This window comes from Sturnira hondurensis, unplaced genomic scaffold (genome assembly GCF_014824575.4).
Source record: "Sturnira hondurensis isolate 20B ecotype Veracruz unplaced genomic scaffold, ASM1482457v3 Scaffold0002016, whole genome shotgun sequence".
In the NCBI taxonomy this organism is placed as follows: domain Eukaryota; kingdom Metazoa; phylum Chordata; class Mammalia; order Chiroptera; family Phyllostomidae; genus Sturnira; species Sturnira hondurensis.
This window is the reverse complement of record NW_028074647.1, coordinates 201933-219042: the sequence shown is the minus strand read 5'-3', so window position 1 is coordinate 219042 and position 17110 is coordinate 201933. Positions and strand designations below refer to the sequence as shown.

Genomic DNA, 17110 nt, shown 5'->3' with positions numbered 1-17110 from the left:
GCCTTTTATTTCGATGAGATCCCATTTGTTTGTTCTTTCCTTTATATTCCTTGCTCTAGGGGACATATCAGTAAAAATGTTGCTGGGTGAAATATCTGATATTTTCCTGCCAATGTTCTCCTCTAGGACTTTAATGGTGTCATGGCTTATATTTAAGTCTTTTATCCACCTTGAATTTATTTTGGTGTATGATGTAAGTTGGTGCTCAAGTTTCTTTTTTTTTTTTTGCATGTAGCTGTTCAGTTCTCCCAACACCAATTGTTGAAGAGGCTATCTTTACCCTATTTTATGTTACTGTCCCCTTTGTCGAATATTAATTGACTATAGAGAGTTGGGTTTATTTCTGGGTTCTCTGTTCTGTTCCATTGGTCTATGTGCCTGTTTTCATGCCAGTACCAGGCTGTTTTGATGACAGTGGCCTTGTAATACAGTTTGATAACAGGTATTGTGATTCCTCCTACTTTGTTCTTCTTTCTCAACATTGCAGCTGCTATTCGGGGTCGTTTATGGTTCCATATGAATTTTTGAAGTGTTTGTTCTATGTCTGTGAAATATGCCATTGGTACTTTAATAGGTATTGCATTGAATCTGTAAATTTCTTTGGGTAGTATGGACATTTTGATGATGTTAATTCTTCCAATCCATGAACATGGTATATGTTTCCATTTGTTTGTGTCTTCCTTGATTGCTTTCTTCAGTGAACAACCAATTCTTTAGGACATTAAATATTATATAAAAACATGACCTTCAGGTTGCTTTGACAATCTAATTATAGCTAAACTATAATTTATCTCCAATTTTTGAATATTCAGATTGCTCTGAATATTTATTATTAAAACTAACACTATATTAAATATCCTTCTTTATACACAATTCTTTATATGCATTTCTAATTTTTTAAAGATAATTTTTTAAGATAAGAGTAGAATAACCAGCACAAATGATGTGATTATTTTTTAATCCTTTTAATACATTTTACCAAACTTCTCTCCAGAAAGTTTGTACCAATTGACAGTGACACCAGTTATTACCCTCAGAGACCCAGTTCATCTTCATATTCCTTAGCAACATAAGAACTGAAGGTTACTTCCCACTCTTTATTATTGTGAATTTAATGGAGAAAGGGTGAATTGTGTCTTCTTATCTTGTTTCTAGAGTGTAGGAATTTTCCCACATGTTTTCTGGTCATTTGCTTCCCCTCAGTTTTTTTTAAGCAGTCTATGTCTTTCAGAAGGCATCCCTCACATTGGCATGGTCTTGTCTTATCCCATGTTCTTCCTTAGCAGCAAGGGCATGAAAGATTTTCCACATTTCAGATTAAACAGGAATTCCCCAAATGACTAGAATTAGAAGGTCCTGTTGCATTCTGGAAAGCCATACTATTTTAATGTCTTGGTAATAAAATAGAGAACTGGACCACATTTTTCAGGTTTTGGAGGGTTTCTGAGCATTTCATGAACCTCATTTGAGGTGTGGTACTAAGAAGTAAACTTTTGGCTTTATTGGCATTTTCATCCAGGGTTTTTAAAACGCAGTCCACCAAACCATTTCTCCTTCTAGCAATTACAGTCTGTAGCCATAGAAATACTTGCATGGCAAAGTGCAACCTCCTTAGCAAGAACCACCTCTGAAACTGTTGTCATGTTGATAACATCCACCCCCAACCAGGTGTGAAATATGCTTTCTGCCTGTGAACTGAAACAATGTTCTTTGGTTATGAGCATCATTCCTTTAAACTGGCAACACAGTCCTAGCTTCTTGGCAGTCTCTATTATGACCTCTCTAATTCTGGGGCAGAGTGGCTCAGGCACTGGAATATGACACACTCCTCTGGCATAGGAATGATTCCCATCATAGAAGGTCTGAACCCTTATGGTGGTCCTGTCGATGAACTGATCAGTGATGACACTATTGCTGGCTGAATCTCTTCTTTCCAGGAATCTCAAGCTGTGGTTACTATGACATGAGTACAACCCTCCCCACTTCTGAGCCCAGATATTTGCCTAATAGTTTACTTTTGTTTATTTATTTTTTTTTTAGAGAGAGGAAGAGAGGGAGAGAAACATCAATATGTGGTTGCCTCTCATGCACTCCCTACTGAGGACCTGGCCTATAACCCGGGCATCTGCCCTGACTGGGAATCGAACTAGTGATCCTTTGGTTCACAGCCTGAACTCAGTCTACTGAGCTACACCACCCAGGACTAGTAGTTGACTTTTAAAGGCATGATTGCACATAGTCTACCTGGGTCATACCATGCTGGGCCAGAAAAGCAGACTTTCCTTTTTTAAAAAAATAATTTAAGTGATTTTATCAACTGGCCATGAAGAGAAGACAGTGAAGAGGAATTGTGGAGATACCAAATCTTCAGAAGCATGTGGGCCATGCAGCCCTTGAAGTAACAGCTTTGATGGGGCAGGGATAAGGTCCAGATTCTTTTCAAGTATCCCATATGGATGGATAAGTTCCAGATTCTATTAAGGTATCAGCACTTAGATTTTGACATAAAAAAATCACACCACCATAACTCTGTCATCCATCTAGTAGACCTTTCAGAGAAATTTCCCAAAGCAGTGTTATTTTAAACATAATTACTTGAAACAGGTCATCAGTGTTAGTTCCACACAGGAAGAAATATCTGCCTCCAATATTAACTAAGGGAAACCTCAGTTCTGAGAGTTGTAAAGAAGAGACCATTTCCCAGGAAAACATTTCCACCACCTCAACAGGGACACCTAGGCTCAAGGGTGAAAGGAGGCCTGTTGCTTGAAAAACTGAGTCATCAAAGAATGAATGGTTGATAGTTTCTATGGTAAAAGCCAACCAGGAGATGGAGTTGAGATGCACATATCTAATAAGAGAAGGACAAATACCCATCCTGGCCTGAAATTGAATTATTGACTGTTTCAGTATACTTCCTTGATCACATTATTAGTTCCAGAGAGTAGAATCTATCTCCAAAATATGACTTAATTTTGCATCTGCTGCCATAAGGTGGGGAAATAGCAGGGAAGAGTGAATGTGCTTCTGTGCCATTATTAGTTTTCTAATGTTATTAGCACATAACAAGTTGTCTTGTAAGAAGTAGCTGACATGCAACCAAGAGAAACACATTTAAACACTCTGTAGGGGAAGGATAGTGTTTACTTGTTGGTAATCATGAAAGCCTTCAGATATCTGGCTTTAGTTTGATTTTGACATGGACCAATTTTTAATTTTTCCTGTGACTCTGCAATTAAGTTGCCTTTTGCTTCAATGAGCAAAGAAAAATTTCTGGTGTTGTTTCTGTCAACCCTCAGGTCATTAAAAAAAGGCAGCGAGACCCTAAGACATAGTTATTTTGAAATTAAAAAGCTCAGAATAAAGTGTTTGATTTCTTCCAAGTCATCCAACATATGGCCCTATCTTTTCCTAACAAAATAGAAATATCCCCTCAATTCTCCAGATACAGATCCCAGTTCTATCTTTTCTGAAAGTCAAGACATTTTCAGGTGTCAAATATCAGAGGTTGCTTCATTTTACTGAACTGATTATTCATTCAAATAGTTTGAGGCACATTTGTCTCAAAAGGTAAATTAGTATTAAAATGAGGAAGACACGTGACAGCAGAAGACAGTTGAAGAGAAGGTAAAGAAGAAAATAAAAACATTTTCCTCAGTGTGTTCCTTAATATCCTTCTATCTTCTTCCTAGCCTACCATTTAGACAAGGCTTATATAGTCTCTTTCTGGGATAGAGAAACCAAGGCATTATCAGTAATAGTCATTGTGCTAGTTGCAAATATGCCCCCTTAATATTTGGCACAGAAATTTGCTCTTTTTTGGTTGGCGAAAGCTGCCATACTTCACCACTGGTCTGGAGCACAGATGCTTTTCAACCAAAGTCACTACAGTTGGATGCCTCTCTGAATCAAAAAGCTGATGGATATCCTAATGGAGATGGAATACATGTGTGTGCACATGTTTTCAATCACATGAAAACAGGGCTGTATGAAAGAGGCCAAAGGCTTGATTTAAAAAGATGATGACAAATCTCTGAGCTCTGTAATATTTTTGTGTATTATTATGTGGACTTCTTTAAATGTATTATTTTAATCAGGATCTCAATACTAAAAGCAAATGCTAGGGATCCATGATTTGATCGTCTCTATAGATTTTCAACAGTAACCACATGCATGCACGGGTATACTGGTATGATTCTTTTGCACAATCTTCAAACATCAGCAAAAGCACAATGGCTGGTGTTTAGGAAGCAGCAACTCTGCTGATAACAGACTGGCTTTGAGAAGTTACTCTAAATCAGAGATTTCATTTTGGCACACATGACAATGAAAGGAAAAATGAACAAAAGAATACAGCTATGAAGATTATAGTCTCTCTTTCCAAAAGGCTTCCGGAACACTAAGAAAAAGATTTTGGTCATTATTTCCACTCTCCATGTGGCTTCTCATAACAAAGACAGTTGCTGGTACTGGGCCAAATTAGACTCTCAGATACCGCATGTGCTTCTTCAGCCGAATTCTGCTACACACATAAAATTACATCATAAGTGTTTCTTATGAAAATAATCACATCACTAAAAATCACAAGTATTTGGAACAGATTTAAGAACTTATTTCAAAATAGGCTGTCCAGAAATGGAAAGCTGTTTTTGGCAAAGTGTTATTTGGCCTTAGTGCATCCTGAAAAGCTGGTGAGATACATCACTCATTTTATGTATTGTTTCACATGAACTCTTAGGGCCCTAGGCATAATACAAAACTCTGAAGAGACAGATGACTGTGAACAATCTGTCTGTACCAAACCTTAACTGGCCATAAACTATATCAATAACCTGGCCCTACAAAACACCACCACCAACCAAAAGAAACACTGAGTTCACCTACAATAATGCAAAAAATGTTGGTAGATTTATCAATTTGGTAAGGAAGAAGAAAATTCATTCCAGCTTTATCATAATCCATATAAACCTCTTTAGCCTAGTTTAATCATTTCTAAGGCTCATCCAACTCAAAATTTTATTCTCCCCTAAATTTAAATATATTTTTAATTTTCACATGAGGGCTATATAAATCAAACCTCATTAGAAGTGCTTGTACTGGCAGTTCAGTGCACACACATCAAACTGTGGGTGGCTTCACAATCCTCTCCATTGCCTTCACCTGCAGTGCAATTGGTGGGCACCCATAGACAAGATCGAGTAATGTCTCATCCCTGGGCACAGAGATCATGAGAGGAACTCTCTCTTCAACATACTTCACAAGAGAATAAAATGTTTTAAGGTATGGACATAATTTAGAATGAAGGTTCTATCCATTGGTACTAATTATGATAATATATTATAGCAACTACAAGAGAAAACTGAAGATTGTACTTTACAGCACTTAAAAACCAGTCTTGCAAAAATATTCCAGGTTGCTAGAATGGCCACTGAACCCTTCCAAACGCATAGTTATTTCACCTCCTGGCAATGATGAGCTTTGGTATCCTACATGAAGTAAACATGCTAATTTCTTAGCAATGTTTCCTTATTTATCCAAGTTCTCTTCTACTGCAAGTTTTCTTTCACCCTCATCTAATGTCTTCTGGATCCTGTTAATTTATACAGAGATCAAGTGGTTTCATGGTAAGGTCTCGGTTCACCATTAGCTTCTGGGCCTTCATTTGAAGTGGGTATAGTAAAATTGTAAATGTCATCCTAGAAAACCTAAGAGGGTGTCCAACCTTTTGGCATCTCTGCACCACACTGGAAGAAGAGTAGTCTTGGGCTACACATTAAATACATTGTGACATGTAGTCACAAAAACAAAAATCTCATAATATTTTAAGTAAATTTACAATTTTGTGTTGGGCTACATTCATTGCCATCCTGAGCTCCATGTAGCCTGCAGGCTACAGGTTGGACACCCTTGTAAGGAATACAATTACTATTTGCAAAGAATTCATAATAAGGAATGGGAGTGAAATATTAGCTTAGCTATTGCACTGGACCTGGCAGGAGAGCACGACTAAGGGAAACCTTCTGTCTGAAAGAAAGCAATACCTGTCATCACAGTATTACAAAGGAAAGGACAGCCACATTAGGTATGATGGCAGCCATTCAACTTGTGGATAAAAGGACAGATTAAAAACTATCCAAACCTTGTATAAGAGGGTTTAACTGCTACCAATTCTCTAAAGAATTCTTCATATTTGAAAACATTCCTAACAGTATTCACAATATATTCCATATGATATTTTGAAAATTAATAGATCCTGTCAAAATTATATGCAGTAAGAAAAGGGAGGGACACTTAAATTAATTATTCAACTGTTCTTTTTAAAATCTGGATATTGTCAAAACAATTTGAAGTTTCTAACTAAATTGCTTGACTGAATTTAGCCAGCTGCTTCTTAAATGGCTTATTTTTCTTGCTCAAGCCAAATTTTGTTTTTCAGTATGATATGCCAGTAGAACAAACAGTATAGTATTTGTTATATAATTATATAATAAGCAGTATATATCTATAATACAGATACTGTTTTGTATTTGTAAATACACACTCATATATAATTTTAGAGAAAGGAAAGCAGAACAAATTGGAATGTACTATATATAGCAAACTAATTGTCACTGGTTAATTTTTTTGTTCCATTAGAGCATAAAATCAAGTTGGTATCTCCTCTACTAAATTGCCAGATTTATTTTACTAACCATAAGGCATCACCATTTACATCTCCAAATAAACAAGTGTAGACATTGGAACTCACACTTAAAGAAGATAGCTTGGACATCAAAACATGGGTAAAATAAAATAGAAATGTTTTATTCTATTGCTGAAATAAAATTAAACAAAAAAATTACACTTCTCATTTTCAGCCAATGAACATTTAAAACCCTATTTGGAAGGAAGGACAGGAGGATACTTTGAGATGTAAATACTTGCTTCCAAAACTGTGGACTAGGGTCAGTTTGGAGTAATTTTCTTACACACCAAACTTTGAATAGCACCACATGGCAATCTTTTCCCAGTCAGAAAGATGATTTTACTAAAGACGCCCATAATGCTACAAAAGCGCAACTTGAAATGGGAACAAGGTTGATTTTAGAGATTGAACCATTTATGCAAAAGTCTACACCAAGTTTGTTGCTTCAATGTTATTCATTGAAAAACTGTTTTCATGGTATTTGATATGAGGGAACAGGCTCTTTTCCAACAAGCGTTTAATTAGCACACACAGTACACATCTTAAATGTCATTTTGAAAGTTGGAATGTACACAGCTGGCAAAAAGTTTACCATAGTTTGTGATGTGAAAAATTTTAGCATTTGATATATGCAAAAAAGTTGGAAAAATAAATGAATTGAATGTTTTTTTCTGGGAAGATGAGACACTTCCGAGATAGATTTGTAGCATGGACTGCAAGGGACACCTTGACCTGAGTTTAAGTAACAGCAAGTAGAGTTTCCCAAACCTGTGCTTGAGCTGAAAAGAAAAACAAACTACTCACAGTTTCCTTGAGGCATGCATTTCACTATGGCAAAGAGAAAGTGGGCGTGCATTACATGGCAAGTCTGTGTCTGCTTCAGCAAACTAAGTAGACCATGAGCATTCTTCGAGAGCAATGCAAAAGCTTTATGGAGTGGAGGAGAGTAAGAAAATTTGGAACAGTTTTCTCATTATTTCAGTTTTGAAGTGCCATTCCTCAGCTGACTGCTGCCTCAGGAATGCCAGGTAATAGGAACGGACTAGGCCAGATGTTGGCTACAGGAGCAAGCAACTTTAGCAGCCAAAACGGGGCAGTGTAATGACAGCAGCTGAAACATTTCAGCTGTGAGATGCAGGAGGATGCTGTGTGCTGTGCCAGAGATGAATGTATTATACAGCGTCCTATCTGAGACTGTATAACACACTCACCAGCGAGCTGGGGGACCTCCTAACCATATCAGGGGCCAAACAATACACAGCACACCAGGGGGCAATGCACAGTCAACAAGAAAGAGAAAGAAAGAAGAATGAGAGAAAACAAGCAAAACACGCGTCTGTCGTGCACAAACCTTCGGGCTCTGTGTTCTCTTTGTGGTGTACTTGCTTCAGCGGGCAGCAGAAGATTTCGTGACACTTAGCACGAAAGGGGGACTCTTTTTTCTTTAATTCCGCAGATTGGATGGAATCTTGCCGTAACATAATGTATTCCTGTGTGCCAGGAGGGGCGTCATCCAGAACTGTGGTCACCACATAACAAAATGAACTCAAGTTAGAGCTTCATAAAAGCAGTGAATGTCTTAAATCAAATCTACTCCTAGGGAAGACTAAAGTAACAACATTCCCCCAAAAATTTTCAAAGAAAAGCATTTAATAGCTTGACAGTTTTATTTTTAGAGGCTTTGTGTAAAATACTTAAGGCCTGGAAATAGCTTATTCAACTACAGATACTTCTGTTTCTAGTACAATAAAAGTGTAACAGTGTGAAATTGTATCTGGAGTGTGATAAAATATTTTAATACCAGTAACCATATTGTATCTAAATAAACACCATGCACAGTCCATGCTTCAATTTGAGATACAGTATAAATACAGGGACTGGCAAGAGTAGATTTAGAGTTGCTCTTATGGAAAATAATAAAATAATAAATAATAATACAAGAATAAATTCTGTTTTGCATACTCACAACTGTAAACTTACTTCTGCCCACCCTTGTATTTACAGCTGAAACTGGCTATTACTGCCAGTTTATTTTTCTTTCCTTGGTCTGCTGCTGGCAAGAACCTGATTTCCATGTGGTATATATACTGAGTCCTGTGGAAGAACCAAGGGCAGTCCCATGGTCTGCTCTTTACTCTTTGATTTCCTAAGAGAACTACGGCTGTTGCAAATATTCCTCAGACATTGAAACCCCTTAATGAAGATAAGAAATTCCAGCTGTGAGCCTCACAATCAATACTGGATCAAAGACCTACCTTGTTGAACTGTGGAACAGTGGGGCGTGGTTCACTACTCTTGACCTTAGATATGCACCAAGCCTTTCTCAGCCGGCATTTTCTTTCTAGGCCCTTTGTCAATTTTCTAAGCATGACTGAATTTCTAGTTTTTTTCCCTTCTGTAAGAATAGATGTCTGCTTTCATAGTGTCCACTGGAACATTCTTTAGCCTGATAACCACCCACAAAAGAGGGTGCAAATTTGATCTGCATTTATAGAAACATGGAACTGACCCCAGAACGGATTTTTTCTTTTTTACACACTTCCCAATGAGGATGTGGATTTTGCTAGGAGTGAATCAGTACCTCCAAAGCTGTGATTACTGACATGCTGACTCACTCTACTCCCCCATATACGTGCTATCAACATGCATTTAGAAGGACTGGTTCCATCACTGAACTTCTTATGGGGGAAATAATGCTGTGGTGTTTGGAGAATATAAACAGGTTATGGCTGAAATTAAATACAATCTCAAGTTTCTCTTTGGCAAAACATTTCCAGCTCATTGACTGGGATTTTAATGGGCTTCAAATTTTTTTTTTTCATGTTGGGTTAAAGTAGTATGAAAACTAATGTAATATTAAGTTAGCATTATGAGTTTTGAACAAGTTGTAGATAGGTATCCTGTATGTAAAATTGTTGTCTTCCTTCATAAGTCATTAAATTATACAAGAAGGTGACCAATATTTCAGTCAGTTTTCTTTCTATTTTCTTATTTATTTATTTATTTATTTATCTTTTTAGAGGGGAAGGGAAGGAGAGAGGAAAGAAACATCAATGTATGGTTGCTTCTCGTGCATCCCCTGCAGGGAACTGGCCCCAGCCAGAAACTGGCCTGCAACCCAAGCATTTGCCCTGACTGGGAATCAAACCACGATCGTCTGGTTCGCAGGCCCGTACTCAATCCACTGAGCTACACCAGCCAGGGCTCTTTCTATTTTCCTCCAGTATTCAGCAGCAGTGCTGAAAATTTTTATATAGATACACTACCACAGCTTTTCCTGGCAGAGAGTTCCCTTCATCTACTAAGAATGTGACTATAAGTTCTTAGAACTGCATTGAGTGCACATCTTTCCTAGCAACAGCTGCTCTTCAAAAATGCTTGCAACCATTTCCTGCCATGAGCAGATAGTTATGATAATATAGACACTTATCAAATTCCAGCATCACAGCTGAAGACAAATTCTGGTTTTACCATCCAAAATATTTAAAGAAAACATCCTAAACTTGGAACTCCCATGATTATGTAGAAGCTGAGAGATTCCATTTTCACGCACCATATATAAGAACCTTACTTTGAGATTAAAGGACAATTGCAAAATGAAAAGGGACAACTTTTGATAATACAAAGGAAACCTGTTATTTAGAAGTAAATGACAGACATCAGTAAATGGTCTTCAATTTTTATTTTTCAGTACCAACAATGACGTCACAAATGGGCATTTCTGGAGATTAATGGCAGACTGAAACTAATAGCCTTTGGCTGACTCTCCAGCCATTAGCTTTTCCCAGCTGGTCATTAATTCCCAGGAAAGGCCTTGCACTGCCATCATTATTGTTTAATTAGATACAACTGGTTATTCGTAACATACAACAATATTCTGGTGAGCAGACATGCTGACTAATACATGAATGAGCCCCAAAATCCATCATGATGGGAAAAGCATGAAGGTCACAAAACTGCAGGATAATTGCTTTCGACAAAATTCTCTCTCTCCTGTTCTCTCTTCAAATTGAATTTAGCAAGAGCAAAAGGTGCCAAGAGGAGAGCATTTAAGGAGCCATCTGTGTAATAACCACAGGCACAGAGCATTTCCTTGGAAATCGTGAGCATCTGGGAGTTAATGGCTCAGCTTTGGGTCTCAGGCTGTCTCTAGTCAACATCCCAAACATCAGTCAATTCAGGCAAAACAGTAGCTTGGGGTCATGTTGACATCAGAGCTAGAAATATTTTGGACCTTTTAACCATAAGTGAAATTGTTCAAGCAACGTTCACTTGGGTCTACAAAATTTCTTAACTTGAGAATATTTTGGATGAAAATATTTAAAGTATTCTATCAAATCCCTTTATCCCCAGGATTCCCTCAAGGAAGATAGTGGCTGTATGTGCAATTGACAGCAGCAGGAGTGACAGGTGACCTCCCACAGCACCCCATCACTAAGGCAGGGAGATAATTTAATTCTACTTCTCTAAAAAGGGGTGAGGACATAATACTTCCAGGGGGCACTAGCTCTAGAAAAGAGAAAGTAAGCTCTCAAAGAAGTCAGCTCATCAAAACAGAAGAAAGAGTTAGATTCCTTATTTCCCTGATTTAGTCCAATGTTTTCTACCATCTCCTCCCCTTCTCCTGCATTCCCTCTTGCATACAATCTCTACTATCACTCCTGCCTCTGCTCATTTCAACCATTTATGCACATTTACTCAATGACCCCTGCTGCCCTTCCTAACAATAGATTTATCCAATCTTGGAGGGAGAGCAAAGGCTCCAGTGATTAGGTAGATAATGGATTTACACAAAGTTTTCCTCCAGTTTCTGAGGTTCAAGTTGACTTGTCAAGGCAGGTAACAGTGGCTCATGGTTGATTTCTAAACTGTGTGATCCTGTGCTTTGAGAAAGGCTGCTGAGCTCCATGACAACTGCTGCCAAGGAGTAGACCTTTTCCAGGAAATTGTGCCATTGGCCTCAATCACACAGCTCACCCTCTCAGGATTCTTAATTCCACAAGAGTAGTAGAGAGCTGGAGGAGACAAGCGCACACATGCAAATCCACACATCCCCAGACATGCAGACACTGACAGGTGGCATACTCAGACATGGAGGTGACAAAAATAAGTGACTTTTAGTGGCAGGATGATAGTTATGACACAATTTATGAGAGAGCTACTTTCCACCATGGCTGGTGTGGCTCAGTGGATTGAGCGCTGGCCTGTGAACCAAAGGGTAGGCAGTTCGATTCCCAGTCAGGGCACATGCCTGGGTTGCAAGCCAGGACCCCAGTAGGAGGTGTGTGAGAGGCAATCACACATTGATGTTTTTCTCCCTCTCTTCCCGTCTATCTAAAAATCAATAAATAAAATCTTTTAAAATTTTTAAAAAGAACTACTTCCTAATATAAAATGTGTACTATTGACTAACCATTGGATGGGCAAACCTGCATCTAGAATAGGTTTCCCAGTTGCAGCACTAGACTAGTATTAAACCATCCTCACTCTCCTTCAGGCTTCTCAGAAATCACCAAGATCAAGTTCAGAAGTGGGAGGCAGTCACATTAAGAGAAGAGAGTTTAAGTCTAAGCCTGATGACATGGCTTAAGCTACTCATGTTTACAGAAATGCCATACTCTAATTTCACATTAAACAAAGAAAAAATCTATAGCAAAATAATCATTGCTAAACTAGTCCACAGAAATATAGTACTCCTACTTCAAATTGCACATAAAAAAGAATCAAGCTATAGCAAAACAATCATTGATAAACTAAAAAATAATTCCAACATAGTGATTTTTTTTAGACAGAAGCGAGGGAGGGAGGGAGAGAAACATCGATTGGCTTCCAATGTCATAGACTTTTAAAATGTATTTTAATTAAAGAAGTTGACAATCATTTATTATTCTTATGTTTAGAAAAATTCAGCTCATTTTACTTTATAACTTTTATCAATAAATATAACATTGACCACATAAAACAGCTACTCAAATATTTAGCATTACCACAAACACTGCAATGCAATCCTCCATGTCATTCCAAACAAAATTTCTTTAGAGATAATATAATGAAACATTTTATCTTACAAAATAAGGAAAACAAGGCTCAGGGAGAGGAAGTAAATTGACAAGTCACACAGTTATTGGAAAAGCCCAACCTAGGAACCAGGATTCCAGTGTGGTTACCAGTAAGCCTTAAGTAAAACTGCTTTGTACAAACATTGATATATTAAATAGGGTTTGGATTCTTCACTATTTTTGGCTTCAAAGATAGCCCCTGTCCCCAATGACTTTTTCTTCTTTTTTACTCAAAGACAGAAATGCAAGTTTCTAGGAAACTATTTAGACAATGCCATAAAGGCACCTGCTCCTCACCAGAACAGTGTAATTGGCAAGGTTTGCTGACTTCAAGCTGGAAGCCGTTAACAAGCTCTGAATTATTTGATGAGGCTCTTTTTTTGCTTTTAAGTTAAGTCATGACAAAGATGACTCAACATAGTGATACATAATTTTAATTCAAAGCAAATCTGAGATCACCAGAGCTATGGAAATCATGTATAGCCATGGGATTCCCAAAGTTATCAATTACTCCAACAAGTGAACAGTTAAAAACATCTATGAAACAGAAAATGTGAAAAATACACAGATTATGAAATGACCTCACATAATGAGAAAGTGAGAAGAAAACAAAGTAATTACAGTGATTATTCTTCCATGTCACTGAACACCTGTCATGCTGAAAAGTACATTCAACCACAGGCTGAGTTAGCCCAAGACCTCCATTTTGCTTCCCAGCTTACTAACCATCTACTTGTCTGTACATTGATCTCCAAGCTTTACTGCCATAGTGAACATTATGAATACAGCAGGTTTAAATATAAATGAGTATCTCAAGGAAACCATTCACTGAGTGGAACTGATCAATACTAATGATCATTTCATTTTGCCAAGGTAGAAATAACAACAAAAGTTTCTAGAAAGTTCAGTTACCGTTTCATTTGCAATCTCCTCCATCCCCATTTGGAGGTCTTCCTCCATATTCTGTTTGTTCACACTGTTTTACTGTTTTCATGGTAGAATGAAAGACAAACTCGCTACTATAGCAGCTCCCCAACATCCTCAATTCCACTGCAGGCCTCTTTTCTCCTTGCTCAGAGCAGTTTTCCATTAGTGTCTACAATACACCAGGTTTTAAAAAATATTTTATTTATTTATCTTTGGAGGGGAAGGAAAGAAGGAGAGAAACATCAATGTATGGTTGCCTCTCGTGCGTCCCCCGCTGGGAACTGGCCTGCAACCCAGGCATGTGCCCCGACCAGGGATTGAACCACGATCCCTTGGTTCACAAGCCCGTGCTCAATCCACTGAGCTACACCAGCCAGGGCTAAAATACACCAGGTTTTTCCCTGCTTTAATGCCTTGCATTTGCTGTTCACTGTGATCTCCCCTTTATGTCTCTCTGGGTTCTACCTAAATGCTACTTCCTCAAAGATGTCTTTCAGGCACATTAGGTAGGTTTACACTTGTCAAAATCTGTAATTATTTATATAGATATATGTGTGTATGTATGTATGTATATACTTGTCTCTTATCTGATTCTCCCACAAATATATAAGCTCTCTGAAACAGAAACCTTTGTCCCATTTACCATTTAATATGTGGCTACAATGCAGTGACTTGCTCATAATGCACACTCAAAGAATTCTCATTAATCAAATGAAAGATGCCCTCTTTCTTGTTTTTGCAGCCTTCTCTCACAGCTAAGGTACAAAGCCCACTCTAACCCTTAATTTCCATATAAAATTTTATTAAATATTATTGAATATAGTATATTATATTTAATATAACATTTTATTATATTTCCATATAAAGTTTTAAGAAACTTGTCTTGTTTTTTCTTGGGACAGCCTTTTGGTTATTATCACAGGCTTTCATTGAAAACTTAAACTGATAATTATTTTCATATACATGTCTTTCCTTCACAACTTGGATGTAAGCTCCAGGTAGATGAGAACCATGTCTGTTTTGGTATTATTATTGCTTTCCTAATGGCCTATAACACTTTGCACATGGTACTTTTTTTACAGGCATAAAATGAGTCTTTTCTAGCACCTTAAAAGTATGTGCTAAAGAAGATGAGAAAATAAATGGGAAGAGTTCAGCACATCACCTGCAATCTACCATGGAGGAAATTCTGTTTGTGACAGAGATGAAACTCTGTCAGAAAATGCTCTCTTGGGGGTTAAGAAACCAGAATCCCCACCTTGAGCTGGTGCTGACTTACTGGTGACCTTTGGAATGCCATGCTACATCTCTGAGCCTCAGTATTTCCATTTCAAAATTAAGTAATTTGAACTAGGCCAGGGTTTCTGAGCATTGCCACTTCTGATATCTGGGGCTAGATACTTCCTTGTTTTAATAGGTTGCTCTGTGAACTGAAGGACGTTTAATAGCATCCCTGGCCTCTACTCACTAGATGCCAGTAGCATCCCTTTCCACTTGTCACAACCAAAAGTGTCCCCAGATAGTGCCAAATATCCTCCCACTGTGGGAGGAGGGCTAAAGTGCCTTAGTTGAGGTCAGTGGACTTGATGATGGGTAAAGCCCATCTGGTCTATAAGCCTCTATGTAAAGAAGTAGTACCAATTCTGGAAGTCCTTTTGTGACTCTTGGAGATGCTCAGCATCCTGCACTGGTTCAGCTGTTCCATTCATGGGAATTTGGCCCCCGCAGCCCACAGCAGAAATAGAAAAATGCAGTAGCAAGCATGGCCAATCATCCAGACCACAGAAAGCCTCAGACTGGCTAGATGTAAAGCATTACTGCTACACATCAGTAGGGTCCTTTCTTAGCCTGGCACAAGGGCTTTCTCTAGTGAGTGATGACTTTGGACAAATTTTGCCTCTTTTTCCATGCATAATTAATAACTGTTAGTACAGGCATTCTGGTTAGGCTCACAAAATAATATCATGACTATGGAAGAAAACTTACTTGCCTAGACTCTTCTTGGCCTTTGATATTAAGATCTTACTTAGGTTACATCACAGACTAAATTATTATAGAAAGCCTATTTTCTTCTATTAGTCTCTTCCAGTTTTAGGGCATTAAAGCTCAGAGGACTGAAGTATTCTCAGAGGACTGAAGTATACTATAGAGTGCACTCTCAAGCATTATAGCCATGTCCTCCTAGAAAATGTGCTCATTGACACTGTACTTATTCATATCATGTGCTAGAAGACTCTTGCATGACTTATTACCACTCTTTCCTTCATATCATTATTTTATGTTTCAAAAGCTAGTCTCTGACCCATTTCTCGTGATTGCCCAAAGTCCCTGAGATATCTTGAGAGCTCAGGAAACCCAAGCTCTGTAACAGACAGAAATTCCTTGGTCCTAGTAGTAGTGACTGGAAAATTATACTGTAGTGTTGCTTTAAAATTATATCAGTGAAAGAGTGATCAATGCTGTTATTCACCTCTGTCTCTCTATAACCTCCCAGCAAAGGGTATCTAAGTAGCAAACTCATTTTACTTTATTAGTCAGTAAATACTACCCTTACTTTTAAGCAAGCAGGCTTCTCTGATTTTTCCTGCCTGATAGTGTTCTGTGACCATGTGGGCTTCTGTCACCTATTGGTGCCTCCTTCTACCCACAGTAACATGGATCAAAGTTTACTCAAATACATTAGCAGCCCATCTTGACTAACCCTTTGGCAGAAACCATAATGCAAATACCAATACATGGGCTGACCTATAAACGACAGTCCTCAAAAACAATAAAGTATGTGTATTGCACTGTGGCTTTGTGCTACCTGTCATTCCATGTAATATGCTGGTGCCAGTGATTCCAGAAGCAGTAAAAAGAAAAAAAAGAAGATAGAGGGAAAAGAGGAAGGAGAAGGCTCTTCAAGTTGATCAAGAGGTGAGTCCTGGAATTTTCTAAGAAAACTAAAAATGAACGTGCCTTTTTACCCAGAAATTCCACTGTTAGGAGTATATCCTAAGAACCCTGAAGCACCAATCCAAAAGAACCTATGCACCCCAATGTTCATAGCAGCACAATTTACGATAGCCAAGAGTTGGAAGCAACCTAGATGCCCATCGGTCAATGACTGGATCAAAAAACTATGGTACATTTACACAATGGAATTCTATGCTGCAGAAAGGAAGAAGGAGCTCCTACCCTTTGCAACATCATGGATGGAACTGGAAAGCATTGTGCTGAGCAAAATAAGCCAGGTGGTGAAAGACAAATACCACGTGATCTCACCTTTAACAGGAATCTAAACAACAAAACAAACAAGCAAGCAAAATATGACCAATGACACTCAAATACGGAACAGGCTGACAGGGTCCAGAGGGGAGAGAATCACAGGGGAAAAGGGGAAGGACTCACATGAACAAGTATAAAGGACACATGGACAATAACTAAGGTGGGGGGCAGA

General features: G+C 38.1%; 2 protein-coding genes across 2 annotated transcripts in view; both read right to left on the bottom strand.

The window, feature by feature from the left end:
• FGF13 (fibroblast growth factor 13) overlaps positions 1–8199 on the bottom strand; it is a 219823-nt gene extending 211624 nt beyond the window's left edge. The window contains exon 1 of the mRNA XM_037038504.1: positions 8037–8199. Within this exon, the coding sequence (XP_036894399.1) occupies positions 8037–8166 (130 nt within the window). The 5' untranslated portion in view covers positions 8167–8199. The remainder of the gene's footprint in view (positions 1–8036) is intronic.
• Positions 1385–2877, bottom strand: MTAP (S-methyl-5'-thioadenosine phosphorylase). Its single transcript, XM_037038513.1, is given in 5 exon segments — positions 1385–1547; positions 1549–1915; positions 1918–1981; positions 1983–2014; positions 2874–2877. Coding segments are annotated over 5 exon segments (630 nt in total).
• Positions 8200–17110: the final 8911 nt, after the last annotated feature.